Source organism: Manis pentadactyla, chromosome 4, assembly GCF_030020395.1.
Source record: "Manis pentadactyla isolate mManPen7 chromosome 4, mManPen7.hap1, whole genome shotgun sequence".
Lineage (NCBI taxonomy): Eukaryota > Metazoa > Chordata > Mammalia > Pholidota > Manidae > Manis > Manis pentadactyla.
Genome location: NC_080022.1, coordinates 155,711,576 through 155,738,607, shown reverse-complemented (window position 1 = coordinate 155,738,607; position 27,032 = coordinate 155,711,576). Strand labels below are relative to the sequence as shown.

Below are 27,032 nucleotides of genomic sequence, written 5' to 3'. Positions count from 1 at the left end.
TCTCACAATTATTGAAACTCAAAATCTTATGTCTTTTGAATCACCAAAGACCAGATAAAACATGTTATAGGAATAACATCTACTTATAAAGCTATTATATACCTGCTGAGTCTAAAATACATGTACTTAAATAGAGACAAAAAGAAGCCAGTCCACAGGTGTATAAAGGCACACAATTTATGCTGTGCCAAAATCACTTAATAACTTAAAATGATGTATTTTAGGAAATGTGTTTCTATCTGAAAGGATGAAGCACAAATATACTAGATGATCAAGAAATATTGAAAGAAAAGTTCTTAGCAAAGTGGCTCAATACTCTGATCTCTTTTAGTTTCAACAGAATAACATTATCAGAATAATACATAGATATCTAAAATATAACATGCAGACCAAGGGTTTTAAGAAAACATTTCCACTTTGAAAATTGTTACAACTGTCAAAAGATTTAATTATAGCACATTAAATTTTCTAATCCTATGCTTCTGAAAAGTACTTATATGAAAAATAATTATACCACCACTAGAACAGGCAAATAGAGCAAGAGCTGTCACTAAAATAGAGAGATAGCTATAAAAGTGTGTCATAGGAACAATTAAAAAGATAACACATTTGGTCCTATACATTGCTTGAAAGTAAGACAAAGAAATGAAGCATGATAAGAGGCGGTGCCATGCGGGTCGTATCTCTAAGCAAAGGCAATCAACACTCAAGATAAGCATCTTTGTAATATGCTGCTGACTCCAACGTATGGGTCATAATCAGAAAAGCACTTCCCAGTTCAGGAACAATTATAAAATTTTATTAGACTCTTTTCTGTAGATAAATCTAAAATAGAATTTCCCCATGAACTTCTTTTCATAAAAAACCCAAACCATTTAGCCTCTATTTTGTTAAACATCAATAGAAAAGTAAGTCTGTTAAAACAGTGGTCCTATTACATACAGTAGATGAGGTTCCCCCAACAAAACATTATTCACTCACTTAAAAAATTCATTGAGCAAAAGGGATCAAAACCATTTGAGGGGTAGAGAGTTACTTATAAAAGTCCAATTCCTCATCAATGGAGTTTAGCTCAAAGTTAGAGAAAATAGCACACATATTTCATTGGTCTGGCTGTCTTTCAGAAAGGAACTATGGCTTTCTGGAATAAAATACGCCTAGAAAATAACAATAAGCTTTGTCATCAAGGAGACCTTTTTCTACCACAAGATAGTAGTTTCAGGTAGAGGCTCAGAGCTGTAGAACAGTATCTTAGGAACTTCTACGATGTGTGTCTCTGATGCAAATGTAAGTAAATCAAGGCAAAGATCTAATTCCTTATATAGGCATCAACTTAAAAACTCCTCTTATAACAGACTTAAAGCAAAAGTATGGTTGCAATAGTTCACTGAAGTTCCTCTCTGCAGCATGAGTTAACCCTACAAAAAGCTAAAATTGAGATAGCACTACACAAGAAATAGAGTATTACCTCAGACTATAGCATTGTATATGACAACTTTTAACAAACCACATGGTAACTGGCTTAGTGACATGAATTTCACTTAACTGGTAGCTAATCACTTGGCTCTAAAACATTAATAATATATCAGCTTAAGAATGTTAAAAAAAAAAAACCACCCCAACAAAGCTTCCTATTATAATCTTGAATAAAATGCTTCAGGTTAAAATACATCATTTCCAGGATTCACAATTGTAAATGATAATTCCAGATGAACAGGATCTGTTAACATTCTCAGATTGAAACTATTATAAAGATTTATTAAGTCACCTATCTCAATATGTCATTCAGTGCAGGGAAGCAAAGAGAGAGACTTTATACACTGCTGTGCTTGTTTCTAAGGGATAGCCGTGGTTGCCAAGTTAAAGCAGAGGAATAAGTATGAGTCCTCAAAAGTAAAAGTCTACATAAAAAATGATGTGAATAGCTCAATCAGATACAAGGGACAATTCACTGATAAAAAAAAACAAAAACAGAAAGGTAAGAAAACGTACAAACCCATTAACTTTCAAACTTCTGAAAACTTTCAGGGACAGAATCAGAAACAGAAGCTTTGGTCTCTCACAAGTGACCTTCACAAATCAGTTTTGTGTTTGTTTCCATTTTCTTTCACAGTTTAAGCCTCAATCAGATCAGCAGTCTCTAGGGATTTTGAAATGGCTATAGATTAAAATCCTTTCTGACTCAACTGTTTGACTAACACAGAGTATTTTATAATTCTACTTGTAAGACTTTTTTTGATGAAATCCTGTTTTTGAAGAAAGCATAAAGCTGTCTTCAGATGCTCCACAGCTGTAACGTAATATAAAACATCACTGTCCTTATTTCCATTATCAATACAATTAGAGATGAGAATATATATTATTAAAAGCAGTTGTATTATTTGGCAGGTGTGGTGGAAAAAGGCTTTACAGTGCAAACGTACCAACTATTACCTACACAGTCAAAGATCTGCTTCCAGGTACTAAGGATACATATTCATGGCTTGGTTTCAAGAATAGGAAGTTAAAACTGTGATAGACTAGAGTTAAATTATGAACTTCTAAACTTCATTCTTTCAATAATAAAATCATTTTGCTTTCAATAATAAAACCATTTAAACTATAGCATTTAGACTCTCTACTTCCACAGATCAGGCACGTTGATACTCAACAGGTTGAGTAAATTGAATCCATATATTGTATTTACGTTCTCTGTCAGGGTTGCTTCTCCACATTTGAGAGATCAAAGGCAAAACAGTCATCAGCCCTGTAGCCTTCAATACTGAGTTCATTACATTTAATCAAGCGCTAGCTTCACCGTGTCATTCACCCACCTCAACAATATTTAAATGAGTGGCATTGCTTAGCAACAAATGTAGGCTCAGTATTGTTTCAGCACACATGCGTGCCCGTGCATGCACATATACCCCAAAATAAAATAAGAAGAAAAAGAAGGCAAAAAAGCATCATTCTCTCCATCGCGCAAGAAAAGAAATTAAAAATGTGCAGGACTACCCTGCAAACCATTTTGGAGGTGGCTTTCTACCTGAGGCAGCATCAATCATGGTGGAAATTCCCCTTCGGTCAGAGATTGGCCGGGATGACCCTGGCATGCTGACTGGGTCCGAGCGGACTGGCTGGATCCTGCAATGCAATTTAATTTAATTCACATATGTCACTGGCATCAAAACTGTTGCTTGCTACAACGAACCTTAAATCAGGAATGCTGGAGTAGCCCAATCCATTAAAGAACCATTCATTCTAAAATGACAAACAGGGAGCTGCAGTCCCTAATTCTTGGACAAGGAAAAGGCACAGCAAACACTCGTTACTCTCTGGACCCTTTCTTCTCCTTGAATGTTATTCAACTGACTCTAAGTAGAGGATTGAAAAATCAACTTTAAAGGGATAAATTAAGAAAAGTGGGGAAGGAAACAAAATACTTTATACTGAAACCTCTGGCATTTGTAAGGGACAATAGGAAGAGTTTTGAGAATTTTCAAATTAAGGAATAACACCATAGCTAGTAATGTCTTCCATAAAAAGCATTGATCCTAGGTACAAAATTTTGAGTAACTCCCTTAAAATACTTATTGAAAGTTACTTTATATATGACAACAAGCATAGGATAATAAAGCTACGCTGGTATGTGGCTGGTATGTGGCTGCCAGAGACTCAGCTAGGATCACAAGTATCTAAGCTACTTTCACAAAATTACCAGTTAACATGTAAGAATCAATTAGAGTCTCAGCAAAACTGCAATTTACTACATATAATTTCAAGTTGCATAAGGATAAATCTATAAATGCCAATAGTCTATTTCCAGCTGCATTAGATTAATCCTATTAACATAAAAACATCTGTATAACTAAAAGATCTGAGAGTCCCAGGAAACACAGAAAAATAAAAACTTGTTATGACAATAAAGCATGCATTTGGGGAAATCTATTCATTCAACAAGTATTTGTGCAATACTAATCATGTCAGTATTATTTTAGGAACAGGAGAAACAAGACATGAAATACAGGGTCTATGTGCAGATATACAGTGTAACAGATGGACAGTCATAACTGATGCAAAGGAAAACTAAAGTGTGAAAATGAATGAAATAGATAATAAAAGTTCAGAAGAAGAAACAGAAATAAGTGCACGGTCCACAGCAGAACGGGAAGATCATGTGGGGCTGTAACAGGAATTGGATCTGTACAGAGTAGTAGGATATGTATATATGCAGAGGAGCAAGAAGTGCCCTTTAAGCAAAGAACCAGAACAAGTGGACCCTTAGATTTGTGACTGAGTGTGATAAATGCACGGCATTTTGAGGAGCATGACTTGGTTAGAGCAGAGAGTTTACAGTGGATATAGGTGGAAGGTAAGAGATTGATAAGCACCATAGGACAGATTATAGAAGATTGAAATGCCAAGTATGGACTGCAGAAAGAGTACTTACTGCTAGCACAGTTTGAACGTATGTGCATTTGTTGTGTAAAAGAAAGAAATGGGAGGGAGGTGAAGGACAATGCCTCTGGCCTCGTACTGGCAGCTGGAAATGTTGACAAATCCTGATGGCTGCTAGAGTATGGAGGACAATATGGTGTACTACTGAATATTTGTTCTACCCTAGCTTATTTTTCTAAGCCAATCAAGGTAATCCCATCATCTCATGGCAGAGCTTCATTAGCTCTGGGATGGGCAGGCCTGAGCAATTCTGAGCCAGTGAGAAAAGAGCAGTTTATTTGAAGTTTCTAGAAAAGATGTTTTCTGGTTCATAAGAGAAACAAGAAGCTAGCCTGTTAGATATGGTCAGCTCATCCAAAGTAAAGTGCCCTCCTGGTCTAAACTTACGTAGGCTAAGAAATTTACTATTATAAATTCAATTTATTTTGTGGTTTCTGAATAATCCAGAGTAGAGGGTGGGGTGGGGATGGGGTATAGATGAAACAAGACTAGCCATGAATTGAGGTGTTGAAGCTGGACAAGAGATATATGGAGGTTTATTCTATTTTATCTTTAACTTTATGTGTTTACATATATTTGAAATTTTTTCCATAATAGAAAAATGAATAAATAAATAAAACAAAACTGGTAGGAGTGATGGAAATGTTCTGGAATTAGATAGTGGGGATATTACTCAACATAGTGAATATAATACAAACCACCAAATTGTACAGTGAATTTTATGCTATGTGAATTATATATCAGTTAAAATAAATAACATGAATAAGGTCTGAAGATCTCATGTGTAGCATGGTGCCAGTAGTTGATAACACTGTATTGTGTAACTGATATTTGCTAAAAGAATGGAATTTAAATGTTCTACCCATAAAATCACATTTATATATAAAATATGTGAGCTGATGGATGTGTTAATTAACTAGATGAAAAAATAAAATAAAATAATAAAATGAAATGAAATGTAAATAATTTCTCAGGAGCAAATCTTGAGTGGAACATTAGACTTTGTATCTCGCTTCTTGTATATTATATATTTCTCAAGTCTTTTAATAAATATTTTATTGACCTGTTTTACATTTTAAATTCTTGCTCCAAGTTAGGAGCTGCTATGAAGTGAAGCCCTGCTGGACTCCCTTATGGATACAATCAACACTATACCTGCACGCTCCCCATTTTGGTTAGGATGCAGGGAGGCAGACTATCACAGCACTACATAATTCCTAGTGAGATTTAATGGGTACAGCACAGAATTCTTGGTGTAAAAGGTCAGTTGAGCCAAGAAATATTATAAATAAAGGCTTCGCTATTTAAAGGAAAAAGTAAGGCCACAGCCACAGTGCCACTATGGGTAAAGAAAGGTAAGGAACTGGGGTAGAGGGATAGTAAACAGCAATGAGAATACAAATAGTTGGGTTTCTAATTGGATGCTGAGTGGGAAATGGTACTAGACAAAGCAAATAATTGAAATAGTGTAGGTCAAATCTGAATTTCCCATCAAACCTGTGTTCTAATGGGGATTAAGGTTTTAACCAAGGGCCTGACCTACACACTCAAATTTTTAAATATAAATTACAAAGGCAGAAATTTATAAACCTGCAAAATAAAACAAAGTATATAAAGTTTATGTGTGTCCATAAACAGGACAATATTTTAATCCAACATAAACAATTTTAAGTCATTCAGATAATACATACTGAGAGCTCTTCAATATACAGAAAAAGTTCCTGAGGAAAATTCTAGCAGGAATTTAGCTTTGTCTGAAGAAACAAATTAGAGAGCTCTTAGACAAAGGTCTATGTCTGAAGTCAAGAGTAAGAGAGCTGGAGGAGGTCACAAAACAAAGGACTAGAACTCTGCATACAGAAGCTAGAGGTGTCCTCCAAAGAAAAGAGGGACAGGGTTTTGTTATAGCAGTGGGTGACAGTCATCAAAAAAAAAAGTTAAATAGGGTCGCATGAATAATTCAGCAAGGAGAATAAACAGTTTTATGGTTACCTGTCTCAAATGCCTTATTATTAACATTTGAGTAACTGAATGACTTACAAACATGAATGACTATGCACTGAATCACTAAGTTGAGGACTGACTCAACTGGACTTCCTGAAAATGGATTGACTATCTAAACTAGATGCTATTTTACAACTGGTACCAGTGAAAACTGGCCTAGCACCTACTGCATTTCACTATTGCCTGACATCTTGGGGAAAAGTGCCATTTCTAGAAAGATGAAGAAAATATGCTGGACAAAAAACCCCAAAATTTTTGGAAGAAAATACAAGATAAAAGGCAAACTAAACAAACAAAAAACTAAGACACTAAAAAAGTTATTAAAGGACACATGATCCATTATATGAATTAGCTTGAAGAAGAAACATCTAGGCCCAATCCACCTCTGTAACAGACTTTGTGTTGTTATAAAGATTTGTTACTAATATTGACAAAAAGGTAGATAAAAACATATTTCTAACACATGATTGGGATACATTTTACACAAATTTTATAAAGTGATACAAAGAAAAGGTCAAAAGGCTAGTTTAGAGTCAAATAAAGATACATTATAGAACATTTTTAAAGAGCAGGCAAGGAAAGGAAGATTATATTCCATTAGACTAAACCCTTCACTCTAATGTGTCAAGTCTTGTTGTAACAAATTAAACCGCTAAGCAAACCTGAGACTACAAAGTCAAAAAGTTCTCCGTTGCATTTAAAAAAACCCTAATGATAAGAGTATGTTGTAAACCTTGTATTATGAAGCTTGCAAGTAAGAATCAGAGAATACAGATGATAAAAATAACAAAGGATTATGCAGGAAGAGGACAGATGAAGTTTAGTTGAAAGATGAAACATCAGAAAGATCCGGAAAGGAGGATATCATCAGACTTGAAGCAATTAGAAATATGAGTAAGGCAGCACAAAATGGCATGGCTTTAGGAAGTGTACTGAATGGAAGATTTAGGGAAGTACAATCTGAAACACAAATGTTTATTGGATGTGATAAGATCGCACATGTGATCCCCAGTGATAACAGGGAACCACAAGCGACCATGCATGTATTCTGCAACATGAAACTGTGCCAAAAAAGAAAATGTAAATATTAACTAAAGTGCTCATTACAAATGAATATATTAGCCAAGTCAAATCACTCCCTAGTTCTTATTTCTTACCTGAGACTATTGAGATCAAGATCATCTGTATCAAAATCCAAAAGGGGCTGTGGAGTATCACTTGGACCATGAGACTGCAGCACAGATGAACTGGATGATATGACTGTGGTCTGGCCTGAGGGGTGGATGGTTTTGAACTGGAACTGTGGACCCATCCACAGACGTCTGTGGGGTCCAGTGTGCGTTACAATTTCTACCTGAAACAAATCAGGAATCATGATTGAAATTTATTATGGCCTCCCTCTGAAACCATCCACAATTCCCCTCATCCCGGTGTCTGGGCTCATTGTCCAAGAAGCCCATCTTAGCCAACTGGGAGAGGGACAAACGTGATGATAGTCACAGTCAGCGCCCTAGAAACAGGCATCTTCATTCACTCTATACAGTACTTACCACTTTGTGGACATGCACTGAATACTACACCTATCAATCCACAAATTAAAAGTAATCCCTTCACTGAGGATCAAGCTCATGACAAACCTGAAGTTGTTCTTGATTTATCAAAGGAAAAGAAAAGGTCTGAAATAATGTTTACATCCAAAGCCAGTATCTTTCCACAATTAAATGTTACAATATTTATTGCCCTAAAAATCCCCCCCAAATCAATCTCTAAATAAAAGATAGCATTATATACTTTTCTCTCAAACTAGATTTGTCTTCAAAATACCATTACTTAGAGTGTTTTCTCAACTACCATGAACTCTGAAGTAAGTATTTAAGGGCTACAAAACAGTAAGACCAAAATGCTTTATCAATTGCATCCTCTAAGGAAAGAGGTAGGGAATGTTGCCAATATTATGGTAAACATTTTAAAGACAAAGTAGACAGCAGAAGACGCTGGGTAAAGACCTGCAAATAAACATATTATATGATTTTACAAATGAGCAATTTGAGTAAGAGACTAAATATGTAAACCTTTGGTGAAAGACAGTTTCTCAGTGTCTTACAATTGCTGCATCCAAGTCTGTATGTATATGTTATTGCCTTCCCATGTGCCTTATTTTTGCCCTGAGTTCTTTTATATTTAGTCACATTTCTCTGCAGTGATTAATTCTTAACAAAACATAACTGAAAAGGTTCACAGAGTGCAGCCCTGTGTTTGTAAGTCCTAAAGGGCAAAAGCATCACGCTCTTGCAACAGTACTCACATTTTCACTCATTACAGGGAGAGAGCTTCTCAGATTTAGGACAGTGATTTCTGATTGAAGTAGTTGTATTCAGCAATGTAAATTAGGCCATGGATAAAGCATTCTGTGTATTTTAAGCTCAAAACCATCAGTGTCACAGAGCCGAGAGGTAAACAGATGCCTGTGCAATTTCACTGAGGCGATGGCCAGATGTTCCTATTCACTCTCCTGTTGTGTGCACTACAAACATATTGTATATACTTTCACACTGACAGCACACATTACCCCTTTTCTCCTATTGAAAAGTTGAAGGGAAGGACAGTAGTTTCTTAGCCAGGATTTTTTTTTTTAACTTTTATCATGGTATCCTCAAGAAAGGATGGACCTCCGTATGCCAGGAACTGAAGCACCAGAGCTCCTTTGAGGAGCTTCCTGGGAGTTTTCGGTGTAATGAAATATTATGACACCTAGAAACAATCTGATTCTCCAGCTTCCAGGTTCGCTTCCATTTTTCAGGCTACCCTCTCTGAGAATGCAATGAAACTGTGCAGGCCTCCACTGAGACACCTGCTAATGAAAAACCGCTGGACTGGTCATCCGAGGCAGCTCATTAACTTCACCAAATGATGTCAGACTTGAGGCAGACACAATGATGCATTTATAATCTCAGCATTTTGAAATTTGCCCAGGTATCTTTTATTTCAAAGCCCTTGAGATGAAGAAAACTTCAGCTGTCAAAGGAGGGGGGGAACGGCCAGTTGAAGCTGTTAAGAACAGGCTCAGAGAGCACTGGAAGCAGCATTTCCTGAGCTTAGGGAAGGAAACCCAGTCAGGCCCATCAGGACCTGCGCAGTTTGGAATGCTGAACTTTCCTAGTCAAAGTATAGGCCCAATCTTCAGAAAATGTTGGCTCCACACTATTGGAAGTCTTCAATGTTTTAACAAGGCCAATTCTTATTTTAATCCAAAGAGTTCATCTAAAATCCTAGTTCTAAAGGATATAAATGGATTGTTTGAAAGGTAAGCATATTTTATACCCTCTGTATGAAAGTTAATGTACACACACCTGTATATAAATGTGTGTGTGTGTGTAAAATGCATGTATATGCATCCCTGAAGCGTTATTTATGAGAAATTCCTAATATGGAAAGACAATTGATTAATTCTTGGTGATCTTAAAAAGAGTTCTCAGTTCTGCCCCTTTTCTTCTAAAAAAATAATTTTTTAAATTCAAGAATACAATGAGACAATGGATTTCTGTCTTCTTCACTTTACTAGGCCATACATTCAGAGTTTTACCTGAGAAAGCCATTCTTCATCTTGCTGTCCACTGTGGTCGGAGGCTGAACTGTCACAGGAGCCGCGCCGGGCGGCGGGTCCTGGGCTCCCGGCGGGGGCCGCTGCGGAAGGAAGACAACACACTTAGACGGCTCCAGCCGAGGCGTGGGAAAACTAACGCGGGCGCGCCCGTCACGGATAGTGCGGGGATTTATACTATAAAATATGACATTTAATACACAAAGGTAATTCAAATAATTAATGAGCAAGAAAAACCACATTTTTAGGAATAAGAAAGCTCCCCAATAAAGAGTAAACTTTAAAAAATATCTATAGGAATTTCGTTATGACGTAGATCACTAGAAAAGAAAGAAACAACTAACTGCATCGTAACAGTACAAGCATGTTAAGGAGCAATACAGTTCTGTTGCTATGTACACCAGTGTATTTCCCAGCCTTCAGGATGTAGGACATTTCAATCACCTCCAATTAGAAAAAAAATTAATTTGCTGCAGTTCCTATTATTGGAAGGAAATTAAAAACAACTTATCAAATAATAAGATTCTTTAAGAGTCTATTTGATAACCTCATATAAATGAAAGGCATAAAAATAATTTTTAATTTGATAACACTTTTAGTTTCTGAAGCATTTCATTTGTCATAAGAAATATTTCCTTTTCTTGGATACTTCAGTAGTGGCCCTGATCTTAAGTGATAGAATATAGTCTTAAAATACAAAAAGTCTACTTTCTCTTACAAAGAGGGACCTTTGCTTAGTTAAAGCAATAAAATGACTCAACAAACATTATGGAGGTTCTACAGTGAACCAAATATTACCCAACAAAAACCTAGCCTCTTTTTTAAAGTCTCATACTACTTATTTGCTGAGTTTTGTTATAAAATAGACTTAATAGACTTTACTTTTTTTTTTTTTTTTGATAATTATTTTTTATTGAAGGGTAGTTGACGCACAGTATTACATTACATTAGTTTCAGGTGTACAACACAGTGATAAAACATTTATATACATGACAATTCTAGGTTCCAGCTATCACACTACCAAGCTGTTAAAATATCTTGACTATATTCCTTATGCTATACATTACATCCCGGTTACTTATTTATTTTACCATTGGAAGTCTGTACTTTTTTTTTTCCTCTTTTTTTTTTTTTGTGAGGGCATCTCTCATATTTATTGATCAAATGGTTGTTAACGACAATAAAATTCTGTATAGGGGAGTCAATGCTGAATGCACAATCATTAATCCACCCCAAGCCTAATTTTCGTCAGTCTCCAATCTTCTGAGGCATAACAAACAAGTTCTTACATGGAGAACAAACTCTTACATAATGAATAAGTTGCATAGTGAACAGTACAAGGGCAGTCATCACAGAAACTTTCGGTTTTGCTCATGCATTATGAACTATAAACAGTCAGTTCAAATATGAATACTCATTTGGTTTTTATACTTGATTTATATGTGGATACCACATTTCTCTCTTTATTATTATTATTTTTAATAAAATGCTGAAGTGGTAGGTAGATACAAGATAAAGGTAGAAAACATAGTTTAGTGTTGTAAGAGAGCAAATGTAGATGATCAGGTGTGTGCCTGTAGACTATGTGTTAATCCAAGCTAGACAAGGGCAATAAAACATCCACGTATGCAGAAGATTTCTCTCAGAACAGGGGGGGTGAGGTTCTAAGCCTCACCTCTGTTGATAACCAATTTCTCACCTGATGAGCCCCCTGCGACTGTGCCTGTCTTAGGTTGTTCCTCCCTTGAGGAATCTTACCCGTCTCTGGCTAACCAGTCATCTTCCGGGGCCGTACAGGGAAATGTAAAGTTGGTAAGTGAGAGAGAAGCCTTATTGTTTGAAATGGTTAGCTTTTTATTTCTTTGCATATTTATGCCCTGTAGCTTCTATGCCCAGCATTTGTCTTGAGGTATCTTTACCACTTGGAAGAATTATGATACTCGGTAAATTTGATATGAGGCACGAATTCTATTTAAGGGTTGTAATTAGGAAGGAAGAAGAAAAGCTATAGAAGTAGCAGGCGGAAGAAAACATGGGAAGATTGATTATTTCTTTGACCTATCTTCTTGTAGAGTAACTTCAGCATGTATAGCTTTTAAGTTACTACTTAAATTGAGCACACACATTAACGTAATAGGAGTATAGTTACATAACCAAAGCATACCTGTAATTACCAGCCATCTCCAGTGAAACCAAGAAAACCAGTTAGGCACCTTAGGCATTTGTGAAAACTTATCTATGATATGGTGGATATTGTCCAACTGAACTTGAACAGTCTGAGAGAAATCAGACAAATTAAAACAACCCATTCCTGGGGAATGTTCACATCCCTTATGTTCTTTTAACAGTAAATAGTCTGTAGTGGTAAGATTTTGGAGCGCTACAATTTGCACTTCTCCTAATTCTTGGTTGAGTTCCAACACTATAGATCCAGTCAAATTTGTTGTTTTACTGTATGCACAGGCCAGCTAAGATATCTCCTTCATTCCCATGGCAAGTCCAGGAGCTGGTGGGATGAGTGCATCTACAGCTGTAGCAGTGCGTGGATCTTTGTTGGGGTTTTTTGATGATCATCTTCTGGCATGAGTCTTCCAGAGAGTGCTGATGTTGGAAGTTCTTTTTCATATCGTATCTTAGTTCATTTTCGGGGTAGCCCAACTAGGCTTTGATCCTCTGTATAAACACAAACAGATCCTTTGCCTACACTTTTATATGCCCTTTATACCCTTGTGTAGAACTCATTGGAGGTTACCACACAGGAACTGCCCTTTTTTTTTTGTTTTTGTTTTGTTTTGTTCTGTTTTTGGTATCACTAATCTAAACTTACATATTGAATATTATGTTTACTAGGCTCTCCCCTATACCAGGTCTCCCCTATAAACCCCTTTACAGTCACTGTCCATCAGCATAGCAAAATGTAGTAGAATCACTACTTGCCTTCTCTGCGTTGTACAGCCCTCCCTTTTCTCCTACCCCCGCATGCATGCTAATCTTAATAACCCCCTACTTCTCCCCCCCACTTATCCCTCCCTACCCACCCATCCTCCCCAGTCCCTTTCCCTTTGGTACCTGTTAGTCCATTCTTGAGTTCTGTGATTCTGCTGCTGTTTTGTTCCTTCAGTTTTTCCTTTGTTCTTATATTCCACAGATAAGTGAAAACATTTGGTATTTCTCTTTCTCCGCTTGGCTTGTTTCACTGAGCATAATACCCGCCAGCTCCATCCATGTTGCTGCAAATGGTTGGATTTGCCCTTTTCTTATGGCTGAGTAGTATTCCATTGTGTATATGTACCACATCTTCTTTATCCATTCATCTATCGATGGACATTTAGGTTGCTTCCAATTCTTGGCTATTGTAAATAGTGCTGCGATAAACATAGGGGTGCAGTGATCTTTCTCATACTTGATTGCTGCATTCTTAGGGTAAATTCCTAGGAGTGCAATTCCTGGGTCAAATGGTAAGTCTGTTTTGAGCATTTTGATGTACCTCCATACTGCTTTCCACAATGGTTGAACTAACTTACATTCCCACCAGCAGTGTAGGAGGGTTCCCCTTTCTCCACAGCCTCGCCAACATTTGTTGTTCTCTGTCTTTTGGATGGCAGCCATCCTTACTGGTGTGAGGTGATACCTCATTGTAGTTTTAATTTGCATTTCTCTCATAATTAGCGATGTGGAGCATCTTTTCATGTGTCTGTTGGCCATCTGTATTTCCTTTTTGGAGAACTGTCTGTTCAGTTCCTCTGCCCATTTTTTATTTGGGTTATTTGTTTTTTGTTTGTTGAGGTGTGTGAGCTCTTTATATATTCTGGACGTCAAGCCCTTATCGGATGTGTCATTTTCAAATATATTCTCCCATACTGTAGGGATCCTTTTTGTTCTATTGATGGTGTCTTTTGCTGTACAGAAGGTTTTCAGCTTAATATAGTCCCACTTGTTTATTTTTGCTGTTGTTTTCCTTGCCCGGGGAGATATGTTCAAGAAGAGGTCACTCATGTTTATGTCTAAGAGGTTTTTGCCTATGTTTTCTTCCAAGAGTTTAATGGTTTCATGACTTACATTCAGGTCTTTGATCCATTTTGATTTTACTTTTGTATATGGGGTTAGACAATGGTCCAGTTTCATTCTCCTACATGTAGCTGTCCAGTTTTGCCAGCACCATCTGTTGAAGAGACTGTCATTTCGCCATTGTATGTCCATGGCTCCTTTATCAAATATTAATTGACCATATATGTCTGGGTTAAGGTCTGGATTGTCTAGTCTGTTCCATTGGTCTGTGGCTCTGCTCTTGTGCCAGTACCAAATTGTCTTGATTACTATGGCTTTATAGTAGAGCTTGAAGTTGGGGAGTGAGATCCCCCCAACTTTATTCTTCTTTCTCAGGATTGCTTTGGCTATTCGGGGTCTTTGGTGTTTCCATATGAATTTTTGAATGATTTGTTCCAGTCCATTGAAGAATGTTGCTGGTAGTTTCATAGGGATTGCATCAAATCTGTATATTGCTTTGGGCAGGATGGCCATTTTGACGATATTAATTCTTCCTAGCCACGAGCATGGGATGAGTTTCCATCTGTTAGTGTCCCCTTTAATTTCTCTTAAGAGTGACTTGTAGTTTTCAGAGTATAAGTCTTTCACTTCCTTGGTTAGGTTTATTCCTAGGTATTTTATTTTTTTTGATGCAATTGTGAATGGAGTTGTTTTCCTGATTTCTCTTTCTGTTGTTTCATTGTTAGTGTGTAGGAAAGCCACAGATTTCTGTGTGTTGATTTTGTATCCTGCAACTTTGCTGTATTCCGATATCAGTTCTAGTAGTTTTGGGGTGGAGTCTTTAGGGTTTTTTATGTACAGTATCATGTCATTTGCAAATAGTGACAGTTTAACTTCTTCTTTACCAATCTGGATTCCTTGTATTTCTTTGTTTTGTCTGATTGCCGTGGCTAGGACCTCCAGTACTATGTTAAATAACAGTGGAGAGAGTGGGCATCCCTGTCTAGTTCCTGATCTCAGAGGAAATGCTTTCAGCTTCTCGCTGTTCAAAATAATGTTGGCTGTGGGTTTATCATAAATGGCCTTTATTATGTTGAGGTACTTGCCCTCTATTCCCATTTTGCTGAGAGTTTTATCATGAATGGATGTAGAACTTTGTCAAATGCTTTTTCAGCATCTATGGAGATGATCATGTGGTTTTTGCCTTTCTTTTTGTTGATGTGGTGGATGATGTTGATGGACTTTCAAATGTTGTACCATCCTTGCATCCCTGGGATGAATCCCACTTGGTCATGGTGTATGATCCTTTTGATGTATTTTTGAATTCGGTTTGCTAATATTTTGTTGAGTATTTTTGCATCTACGTTCATCAGGGATATTGGTCTGTAGTTTTCTTTTTTGGTGGGGTCTTTGCCTGGTTTTGGTGTTAGGGTGATGTTAGCTTCATAGAATGAGTTTGGGAGTATCCCCTCCTCCTCTATTTTTTGGAAAACTCTAAGGAGAATGGGTATTATGTCTTTCCTGTATGTCTGATAAAATTCCGAGGTAAATCCATCTGGCCCGGGGGTTTTGTTCTTTGGTAGTTTTTTGATTACTGCTTCAATTTCGTTGCTGGTAATTGGTCTGCTTAGATTTTTTGTTTCTTTCTGGGTCAATCTTGGAAGGTTATATTTTTCTAGGAAGTTGTCCATTTCTCCTAGGTTTCCCAACTTGTTAGCATATAGGTTTTCATAGTATTCTCTAATAATTCTTTGTATTTCTGTGGGGTCCGTCGTGATTTTTCCTTTCTCGTTTCTGATACTGTTGATTTGTGTTGACTCTCTTTTCTTCTTAATAAGTCTGGCTAGAGGCTTATCTATTTTGTTTATTTTCTCAAAGAACCAGCTCTTGGTTTCATTGACTTTTGCTACTGTTTTATTCTTCTCAATTTTATTTATTTCTTCTCTGATCTTTATTATGTCCCTCTTTCTGCGGCCCTTAGGCCTCATCTATTCTTCTTTTTCCAATTTCGATAATTGTGACCTTAGACCATTCATTTGGGATTGGTGTTCCTTTTTTAAATAGGCTTGGATTGCTATATACTTTCCTCTTAAGACTGCTTTTGCTGTGTCCCACAGAAGTTGGGGCTTAGTGTTGTTGTTGTCATTTGTTTCCATATATTGCTGGATCTCCATTTTGATTTGGTCATTGATTCATTGACTATTTAGGAGCGTGTTGTTAAGCCTCCATGTGTTTGTGAGCCTCTTTGCTTTCTTTGTACAGTTTCTTTCTAGTTTTATGCCTTTGTGGTCTGAAAAGTTGGTTGGTAGGATTTCAATCTTTTGGAATTTTCTGAGGCTCTTTTTGTGGCCTAGTATGTGGTCTATCCTGCAGAATGTTCCATGTGCACTTGAGAAGAATGTATATCCTGTTGCTTTTGGATGTAGAGTTCTATAGATGTCTATTAGGTCCATCTGCTCTACTGTGTTGTTCAGTGCTTCCGTGTCCTTACTTATTTTCTGCCCAGTGGATCTATCCTTTGGGGTGAGTGGTGTGTTGAAGTCTCCTAGAATGAATGCATTGCAGTCTATATCCCCCTTTAGTTCTGTTATTATTTGTTTCGCATATGCTGGTGCTCCTGTGTTGGGTGCATATATATTTATAATGGTTATATCCTCTTGTTTGACTGAGCCCTTTATCATTAAGTAGTGTCCTTCTTTATCTCTTGTTACTTTCTTTGTTTTGAAGTCTATTTTGTCTGATAGTAGTACTGCAACCCCTGCTTTCTTCTCACTGTTGTTTGCTTGAAATATGTTTTTCCATCCCTTGACTTTTAGTCTGTACATGTCTTTGGGTTTGAGGTGAGTTTCTTGTAAGCAGCATATAGATGGGTCTTGCTTTTTTACCCATTCTATTACTCTGTGTCTTTTGATTGGTGCATTCAGCCCATTAACATTTAGGGTGACTATTGAAAGATATGTACTTATTGCCATTGCAGGCTTTAAATTCGTGGTTACCAAAGGTTCAAGGTTAGCCTCTTTAGTATCTTACTGCCTAACTTAGCTCGCTTATTGAGCTGTTATATACACTGTCTGGAGATTCTTTTCTTCTCTCCCTTCTTGTTCCTCCTCCTCGATTCTTCATATCTTGGGTGTTTTGTGCTGTGCTCTTTCTAGGAGTGCTCCCATCTAGAGCAGTCCCTGTAAGATGTTCTGTAGAGGTGGTTTGTGGGAAGCAAATTCCCTCAGCTTTTGTTTGTCTGATAATTGTTTAATCCCACCATCATATTTGAATGATAGTCGTGCTGGATACAGTATCTTTGGTTCAAGGCCCTTCTGTTTCATTGTATTAAATATATCATGCCATTCTCTTCTGGCCTGTAGGGTTTCTGTTGAGAAGTCTGATGTTAGCCTGATGGGTTTTCCTTTATAGGTGACCTTTTTCTCTCTAGCTGCCTTTAAAACTCTTTCCTTGTCCTTGATCTTTGCCATTTTAATTATTATGTGTCTTGGTGTTGCCCTCCTTGGATCCTTTCTGTTGGGGGTTCTGTGTATTTCCGTGGTCTGTTTGATTATTTCCTCCCCCAGTTTGGGGAAGTTTTCAGCAATTATTTCTTCCAAGATACTTTCCATCTCTTTTCCTCTCTCTTCTTCTTCTGGGACCCCTATAATATGGATATTGTTCCTTTTGGATTGGTCACACAGTTCTCTTAATATTGTTTCATTCCTGGAGATCCTTTTGTCTCTCTCTATGTCAGCTTCTATGCGTTCCTGTTCTCTGTTTTCAATTCCATCAATGGCCTCTTGCATCCTATCCATTCTGCTTATAAACCGTTCCAGAGTTTGTTTCATTTCTGTGATCTCCTTTCTGGCATCTGTGATCTCCCTCCGGACTTCATCCCATTTCTCTTCCGTATTTGTCTGCATCTCTGTCAGCATGTTTATGATTCTTATTTTGAATTCTTTGTCAGGAAGACTGGTTAGGTCTGTCTCCTTCTCTGGTGTTGTCTCTGTGATCTTTGTCTGCCTGTAGCTTTGCCTTTTCATGGTGATAGGAATAGTTTGCAGAGCTGGGACAAGTGACGGCTGGAAGAACTTCCTTTCTTGTTGGTTTGTGGCCCTCCTCTCCTGGGAGAACAGCGACCTCTAGTGGCTTGTGCTGCGCAGCTGCGTGCAGACAGGGTTTCTGCTTCCTGCCCGGCTGCTATGGAGTTAATCTCCGCTGTTGCTGTGGGCGTGGCCTGGCTCGGGCAGCTACTCCAAAATGGTGGAGTCTCGTTGGAGCAGGAGCTGCTGGGAGGCTATTTATCTCCATAAGGGGCCTCCCTGCTCCCTGCAGCCCAGGGGTTAGGGTGCCCAGAGATCCCGGATTCCCTACCTCTGAATTAAGTGACCCGCCCTGCCCCTTTAAGACTTCCAAAACGCACCCGCCAAAACAAAACAACGACCACCAAAAAAAAAAAAAAAAAAAAAAAAAAAAAAATCTTTAAATTAAAAAAAAAAAAGGTGGCCGCTCGTTTTTCTTTATTCTCTGGTGCCAGCTTCAGGCCTCTGCTCACCAGTCTTGCTGCCCTGTTTCCCTAGTATTGGGGTCCCTATCCCTTTAAGACTTCCAAAAAGCGCTTGCCAATACAAAGCAGCAAAAAGAAAAAAAAAAAAAATTGGTCGCGCGCTTTTCTTATGTCCTCCGGTGCCCGGCCTCCGGTGCCCGCTCACTGTTCTTGCTATCTTGTTTTCCTAGCATCCAGGGCCCCCTGGGCACGTACTGTGTCTGCGCTCTGGTCCGGATGGCTGGGGCTGGGTGTTCGGCAGCCCTGGGCTCCGTCTCCCTCCCGCTCTGCCTGCTCTTCTCCCGCCGGGAGCTGGGGGGAGGGGCGCTCGGCTCCCGCGGGGCCGGGGCTTGTATCTTACCCCCTTCGCGAGGCGCTGGGTTCTCTCAGGTGCGGATGTGGTCTGGATATTGTCCTGTGTCCTCTGGTCTTTATTCTAGAAGGGGTTTTCTTTGTTATATTTTCATAGATATATGTTGTTTTGGGAGGAGATTTCCGCTGCTCTCCTCACGCCGCCATTTTCCCTGTAGTCCCTAGACTTTACTTTTTAGAACAATTTTAGGTTCACAGCAAAACTGAGCAGAAGATACAAAGATTTCCCATATGTTCTCTGCCTCCATATACCATTTTGATGCTAAGAGAAATAAAGCAATGAAGTACTTGGGGTAGTAGAGAAAAGAAAAAGAAAGGAAAAAAGGAGAAAAAGAAGTAGATGAATATTAAAGAAATGTAGGAAAAAGAGAAAAGAATGAGAAACAGAAAATAATCTCATAATTTCTATCACCTAGAGAGATGTGTATATACACTTCTACAGGTGTATTTTCCTTAGGCTACATTCCTAAAAATGAAATGAAAGGATATGAACATACTTAAATTTCCTAATTCATATTCCCAGGAAGTTATACATACATTTCTATGAACAATGGCTGAAAATGCTAATCTCACTGCACTCTTGCCAGAGCAAAAGTATGGTGAGAAACTGTGTGTCAGTGAAACAGATATAAATGAAGTAGACAGAGTAGAACCTAGGGCAAGATTTTAAAGGACTCATACTACAAAAACCTTGTTAACTCACTAGGAGAGGAGAAATGATACCTACGTCAGTCAATTACTCCTTGGATGGAGTAAGTGTAAGATTTGCAGTGGTTAAAACAGTTACTAGTTCTTAAAAATCATAGCTCTAGAGCTGACAGGCATGCTTGCATCTGGCACAAAACACAAGTGGTCACCAAAACATAACACCTAATTTCTTATGATTTTGAATGATACCATGAAGAAAAGAATGCTATTGTAATTATATAATTAATACGTAAGCATACTCTGGGAAATAATTCTGGTGTGTATTCATTGCAAAACTGGTAAGTACATCTATGTTCGAAAAAGGCTGAGTTGTTTCTAAATCACCTGTCATCTTTTTAATAAATAACCGTTTTACTAATTTCTTAAAACAGAACAAAGCAAAGGTCTCCCTCAAACCCCACCCTCTAAATACTAGTCGAGAGGGTGACCAAGGGTAAATATCTGGAGGTCAGGACACACTTTGGAAAGTAGCTGAGGACGGAGAAGATTTTAGAGAGATGAGGGAATAGGCCATGCATCTAGATATGAGAGAAAAGTGTTACAAAGAGAATATCAGGCATAAGATTTTGGAAGGGAACATAAAGAAAACATCTCAGTAATATAATGGCTAGGTGTGGTGAGGCAGGTTGAGAGTGGAAGATGAGTCAGCAAGGTAAAGAGGGCAGAGAGAGAGGGCCAGCAGACTGCTTAGGCCTTTTTTGTTTGTTTGTTTGTTTTAATGTGATGGAAAGATAGTGGGAAGTTTTTGGGAGAAGTGAGAAATTATACTTTTGTGTAACTAGTACCTTATGTGAATCTTTCCAAGAGTTTAAATGCATTCTATATATGCTGAGCTCAGGCTAGCACTCCGTAATTATTAAGTAAATGGATAGAGTTTTGGATTCTGGACTAAGTAATGACACCAGAATGGTTGGACATTTATTTATGCTTCATCAAAATATAGGATAAACTGAAAAAGGATCCAGTGGCAGGGATGGGGTGAGGAATAAGATTATAAAAGTAAAACAAGATTAGCCCTGAGTTGATCATTGTTGAAATTAGATAATATGTACATAGAGAGTCATTATACTACTGTTTTCTAATTTTGTCTGTTTGGAATTTCCTATAGTAAAAAGTTAAAAAAGAAGAGGAAAAAGAATCCTCCTCCTCCTCTGCTTTCCAAAGAAAGTGGTAAAAATACCAAAATATATATCTATGAAACATTAAATCTGATACCTAACTAGAATTCCTAAATAGAGATTGTAAGAGTTCCATATCTTCTGTACGTTAAAAAATATTTTCCAATTAAGAAAGCTCTGGAGCATACAGAAGACAATATAAAAAATACAAGTCTAACTGGATAATAATTTTCAACATAAAATATCCTTCCCTCTCATTCACATTTCTATATATTTAAAAACTGTCCCCAGTCCATGTATGAACATTCCATGTTCACTACCCTGTGGAAGCAATGACATACTAGGTCACATAAAAAAAGAAATCAAAACCTTGACCCCAGGATAAGAGTAAGAGATTTAAAGTGATAATTAAAAGCAAAGCTTCCATGCTCTCTAATCAGCTATTATCAGGAAAGATATTCTGACATTGGAGCAAGAGTGCCTTAGATAGGAAGAGGAAAAAAGAGGGTCCCTGAGGAAGGACAGGAAATGGCAGAACCCAAGAAGGAATTTTAGGATGAATGGCTGTGGAAAATTGTATCTTTGTTGTTGAGCAGAAATCAAGGAAGAAGCAAGAGATCCCCACACAGTGTAAGCATGGAATAGGCATGCACATAGTTTGTCTACACAGCTGAAACTGTGACAACCTTTCTAAATTCCTCCTGGATCAGGTTAGAGTAATATTTACTATGTGTCCAAAAGTAATATGGACAAGGTCCAGGTAAGGAACAGGCTTTGAAAACGCTTTGAAGTAGAAACTAGGACGGATGCTGCCGAGACCTATCTGAGCCACTAACTAACTAGCAGGGAACTGGGACGTCTCAGTAGCGACAATGAGTATGAATGTCCTCAACTCTCCCATCTCGTATCTTTGTACTCTGTAAGCCCTCTGGGATTTAGATGTGATTTTAGAGGGGGTTATCGTTGATTGAGATTCATTTTTCCACATTTGTTAGAATGGAGGCACAAAAGAAAACTTACTTAAGAGAGTTTATTTTCAGAAAAATAAAGTTACATATCTTGCAAGCCTGAGTTTAATGGACAAATGTACATATCTTCTACCTAAAGAAAAATGTTTAGGAGCTTTTACATTCACCAACTGTTCTTAGATAATTAATAAACTTGGGACAGAAAAAGAATATGGAATTTTGAAATAAAAATCTCAGCCATGTTCTATCCCTACCTTTAGTACAGTAATTTTTTAAAAATTCAAAAGAAGCCTATCCATCTGACTGAAAAGGATACACTGTCAATTTATTTCAGAGAATACAACTTCAAAAGCACTGCCTCTCTACACACAGGCATTTGATAAGTATAGATCAACAAGCAAGGGCAGGATGAACAGGTCATTATGAGGTAACTGTGAGCCAGACTTTGTTTATATTGTGTACTCAGGAAAGCAGATCATGCTTCTAGTGAGTAAATAAAAGCTAAAAAAAACATTAAGTATATTTTGCTGTCTTACAGTGATACATGTGTGTGTGTGTGTCTGTGTGTGTTTCTATGTATATATTTATGTTTTTTATGTGTGTTTATATGCAAAGCAAACAAAAACAAAGCTGCTTCAGCACTGACCTTTGCAGATTAGTCCTGTTAATCTAAACCCAAAAACTTGCAAGTCATTAGAACAACATAATTAAAACTATGAACAGAAAGATTAAACTACCCTTAGATAATGCCCCTAAATATGAATCCCACATAAGAAAATTCTCTATTTTCCAAAATGGAAAATGTGAATTCACAGTATAACTTCTCAAATCTATGAACAGCTTGCAAGAGTTCTCTGGTTTTTAATTTTTAGATGTCTTCTGCATCATAACGTTAAGAATCAATGGGTATAGAATTTTAACAAATTATCCACATAAAATACAGATTTATGAGTTAGAGAAAATTAAAAGTATTGGTTTAGAAGCTATTAAACTATAGGTACAAAGTATTAAGCTATTCAAATAATAATTGTTAAAGAATTATAAACACTATTAACAAACATCTAAAGTCACACTCTTTTTAACACTGACTAATGGAATCAAAATAGACTAATACTCGTTAGGATATGCAGGTTTGAGTCAAGTTCCCAGAATGAGTAATTACTAGTCCTGGAGAAATTTAAACCTCTTAACATATTTCAGGGTGTTTTCTCCAAAACAGTAACAGTATACCCTAAATTCCAAGGAATCAGATTCTTTCTAAAATACCCAAAAAGTAACAGCTAGATCTCAGTAACCTAAGTTCATCTGCAAAATCTAGTCTTTCAGGTTGAAGACAGAAAGTACATTTTTATCATTAATAAACTGAATATACTTTATATTAGGACAGGTAATTACCATTCTTGGTATACTGGACATGGTTTAGATATTTAGGAGAAATCACATCTCCTAACTATGGAGTTTAGAACAAGGTATATAGGGTCTAGATGTTCTCTTAAGATGAAAGAATAAAAAGAATTATTTCCCCACAGAACAAGTATTTGCTTTTAAATTATTGAAAGAAAAAAGATTTAACAACGCATATCAAAGTTAAAAGACTAACTACAATACGGGTTATAAGCATCCGTTTTATATAAATTAACACAAAGCACAATACTGAACAACAAACAGTTCTTGTTTATTAAGCCAATAAAGGGAAAACCTAATTGGGTCTGTTTTGTTCTTGTTCGATTCTTCCATACAATGCTTGAACTCCCAGTAATAAATTCTCTGAGCTGGAGCTCTGGAAGCTTCAGAGACATAGCTAATCAACTACAGGCTCTGCTGCTAGTGAACTCCATGCTCCCAACTTTAGAAGATGTTTAAAAGCTGTTCTACTCCCTGAAATGAATCTCCATTTTACTGGAATCAGGGAAATCTGCTTCTCAAGCAAGGGGGAAAATGCTGACCCAAATGGTGTCTAGTTTTTTTTGTGTGTGAGATGTAGCTCTCTAATTTAGTTTCTGTTGAAAAACCTAAAATATGTTTACATGCTATATATCTAGATCTAGAGAAAAACTCAGAGAGTCTTTTAATATGAAGAAACAAAGATGGATCCAGAGGTTTTTATTTGCAGAAGTGAGAGTGAGCTGGGTCACACTGGCAGCTGAGTGGACAGTGGAATAACCTATTCTTCAGTCATGACGAAACACAGCTTTTGTTTTCCCCTACTCTCTACCACATCCCCACCAATCCTCTGCAAACAATAAAACCCTTACCATGCCGAAGTCTTTAGTGGAGACCTGAGAAGTGAATAATGTTGTGCCAGCATTATTCAGTCCTTTAGGTTATTTAGGGGAACAACATTCCTTTTTCCAGCAACAGAGAAATTTGTGAGTTAAATGACATCATGCTACCTTGAATGAAACAGCTCAAGCTCAAAGTTCACCCAAAGGCCAACAGTGATAAACTCTCATCTAAGGACAAACCTCAATATATATTTTTGGTACTTATTAAAAACAGCATTTATATAGCAGCCATATAATAAGAAAGGGTTCTTTACCAAACTCTGTTTCTGATCAGAAAGTACTCAGGATCTAAGGGAGAAATTCTGCTTGGGAATGTACTTTCTTAGTAAAGAAACAAAAATTTGCCTTTTAAAAAGAAAGGCTCAAAGGCACATATTCCAAAAGCAAGATGGTCTAAGGCATTTCCAATGAACAAACAATTCACAAAAGAAGAAATACAACAGCCAACAAACATATGTAAATAGTGGTAATCAGAGATTTGCAAATTTAAGTAAGTTATGCAGTTAAGTTATGCCTTCATATTATAAATTGGCAAAATAACTCTAAATTACTTTAAAAAGGCAGAAGCCTCTCAGGTCAAATCTAACTACCTTACGAAATGAACAGCATTTTTATTCTTACTTAAGGGAGTAACTATTTCTACCAAAACCTGGAAAGTTCTCTCTCTGACTTATAAATGTTTTGATTTAAATGTAAAGGAATTCACTGATTTCATACCCAGAGCAGTTAAGCAAGAGCATTATATATTACTGGCTATTCTGTTTATTAGGAGCCATTTCTTCTACCAGCTGAAGTGTTACAACACATAAAAGGGAACAAGCTTTACCTAAGTTATATATTAAATGGATCAATGATCTTCCTTGCACCCTGACCCTGTGGTACCATAGATGTTCTCTAATTAATTATTAAAGTTTTCTAACAGTCAGTCATTGTACATCTCTGGTTTCACTTTCCTTTTACTCCACATTCCCAGAAGAACAGTCACAGGCAGTATATAATTTAAAAAATGACATATCCTCATTGCCTATGAGATAATAGATTTCACTGAAAAACCGACGACACTGGGTGCATCTGTGCATCTTCTCCCTGCCTCGCTCTGTCTCCTTTCTCCTACCCCCTAAGTATTATATAATATTCCCATCAAAAACATAAATTAAGGAGCTTTCATTTCTTGTTCGTGCTGCCATAACAGTCATTCAGCATCTGGACAAGTTATACCTGGAGGTAGTCTGGTTTTAGTTTTTGGTTTTGCTCCTCAGGGTAACCCTAAATATCATAAAATGGAAAGAGAATGAAACCTTCTGGTTTCATGCCACCACCAAAATCAGTTACTCTACTAAAAATCTCAAACTCCCCATATACTTGAGAGAACTCAACAGACTGCAGCAATCCCTTCAAAACATTTGCAGTTAAGGTCAAGGTGGAATTTATTTGCCTGGAAAAATAAACACAATGCCTATTTAATGTGTATTATGGCAACTCAATTCACAGTACAACTGCATTATACATACATCAAAACAACGGCAGGATAGCTAGAAAAGTCAGTCCACCCTTACATTTCAAAGGACCATATTAAGATTGTATAACTTGCCTGTAGCTTATAGTTAACAACTTTGTCTTTCCAAGATATAAATTTAAATAATAACAAAACTATTCTTATCAATGCTCACCCTTACAGAAGTGTAGAACACAAGGCATTAGTTAAAGCAATTGCCTCCTGGGAGGGGATGAGGATGGCTGGGAACAGGGACAACTTAGTTTTCACTAAATATTCCTTGGAACCTTTTAAACTGCATATACCATCTACCTATTTAAAAATTTGTATTTACAAAAAGTTGTGGAATAAGCACACTACAATGGACACAGTGCAGTCAATACAAGAAGTAAAGCCATCAGAGGCCTATCAATGAACGATGGAAACCAATGCGAGAAACAAAAGCTCAGCTTACTGCATAGTGACTCATGCAACCCCTTCCCCACTAATTTCTTAAGCTTAGTGCTATTTTCTTTTAAAAGGGAGGTGGACGTGCTTATATATATTCTCTTGCTCACTCACTCCATATATATCTATTTATCATTGCCTCTGTATTTACACACACACACATCAAATACAAGACCAGCTTCTAGCAACTGCTGAAGTACACATGGAAACGTGTGTTTTTGTTGAGGGAAATGACTGTTTGCTGGAAGCTAGAGGCTCTCCTAGGGCTAAATCTATGTAGAATTATGAGCTGTGATCATTCAATAGTGGCAACTGTATTCTCATTCCTAACCCTGTATGTTAGATGCATTTCTTTCAGGAATAATCAATTCTCCATTCTAAATTCAAGGAATGCTCTAAAACATAGTATCTTCTATATGAGACTAAAATGAGTAAAGGAATGCAGAAACTACTGCAAATTGATGTGTTAAAGGTAAGAAATCACTGTTTTGGGTCGTTAAACTGCATTTAGTCATTAACATACCAATTTGTACAAGTAGACAACAGACCAATTACTATAAACTTATTGTCCTTGATCCCATCTACAATGGCACAGCTGAAGAGCAAAGAGTCTAATGTACTCAGTCCAGGCTCCACAATAAAGTCTCCACAATAAACAAAAACAGAAGGGAGGGGAGTTGTTTGTAAATGTAAAAATGTAAAAAGAGCACAAAAAATTTTTTGCAAAGGCATAATGCAGCTCCTTCCATGCTTCACTTATTTATTATCTAGTTACACGCTAGTAAGTCCAGATCATTACACAGCAGGAAGAATTAAGTGCAGATTTTCTCTTGCCTAAGCAAAAGAGGTAAAGTTCTCTTGGCATGCAGAGTTAAAAGCTTTTAGACATGGAAGACATCAACGTTTTCAACCTATACTTAAGAACATAATTTAAAATCTTTCCAAACAATCATTAAGGATCCATAATGTGTGCCCTATAATAGAGAAACTAAATGTTCAAGATTTTACCTCTAAATAAATCAGAAAATTCACACAACCAAGAGGACAGGGGAAAGAATAAGACAGAGTACTAGCCCACAACC

At 37.2% G+C, this 27,032-nt stretch overlaps 1 protein-coding gene across 1 annotated transcript in view; it reads right to left on the bottom strand.

Moving 5' to 3' along the window:
- BCAS3 (BCAS3 microtubule associated cell migration factor) overlaps positions 1 to 27,032 on the bottom strand; it is a 623,923-nt gene that overhangs the window by 245,126 nt on the left and 351,765 nt on the right. Inside the window, exons 22-24 of the mRNA XM_057499516.1 lie at positions 10,025 to 10,125; positions 7,599 to 7,795; positions 3,026 to 3,123 (exon numbers count right to left, since the gene is read on the bottom strand). Coding sequence (XP_057355499.1) covers positions 3,026 to 3,123; positions 7,599 to 7,795; positions 10,025 to 10,125 — 396 coding nt within the window. The remainder of the gene's footprint in view (positions 1 to 3,025; positions 3,124 to 7,598; positions 7,796 to 10,024; positions 10,126 to 27,032) is intronic.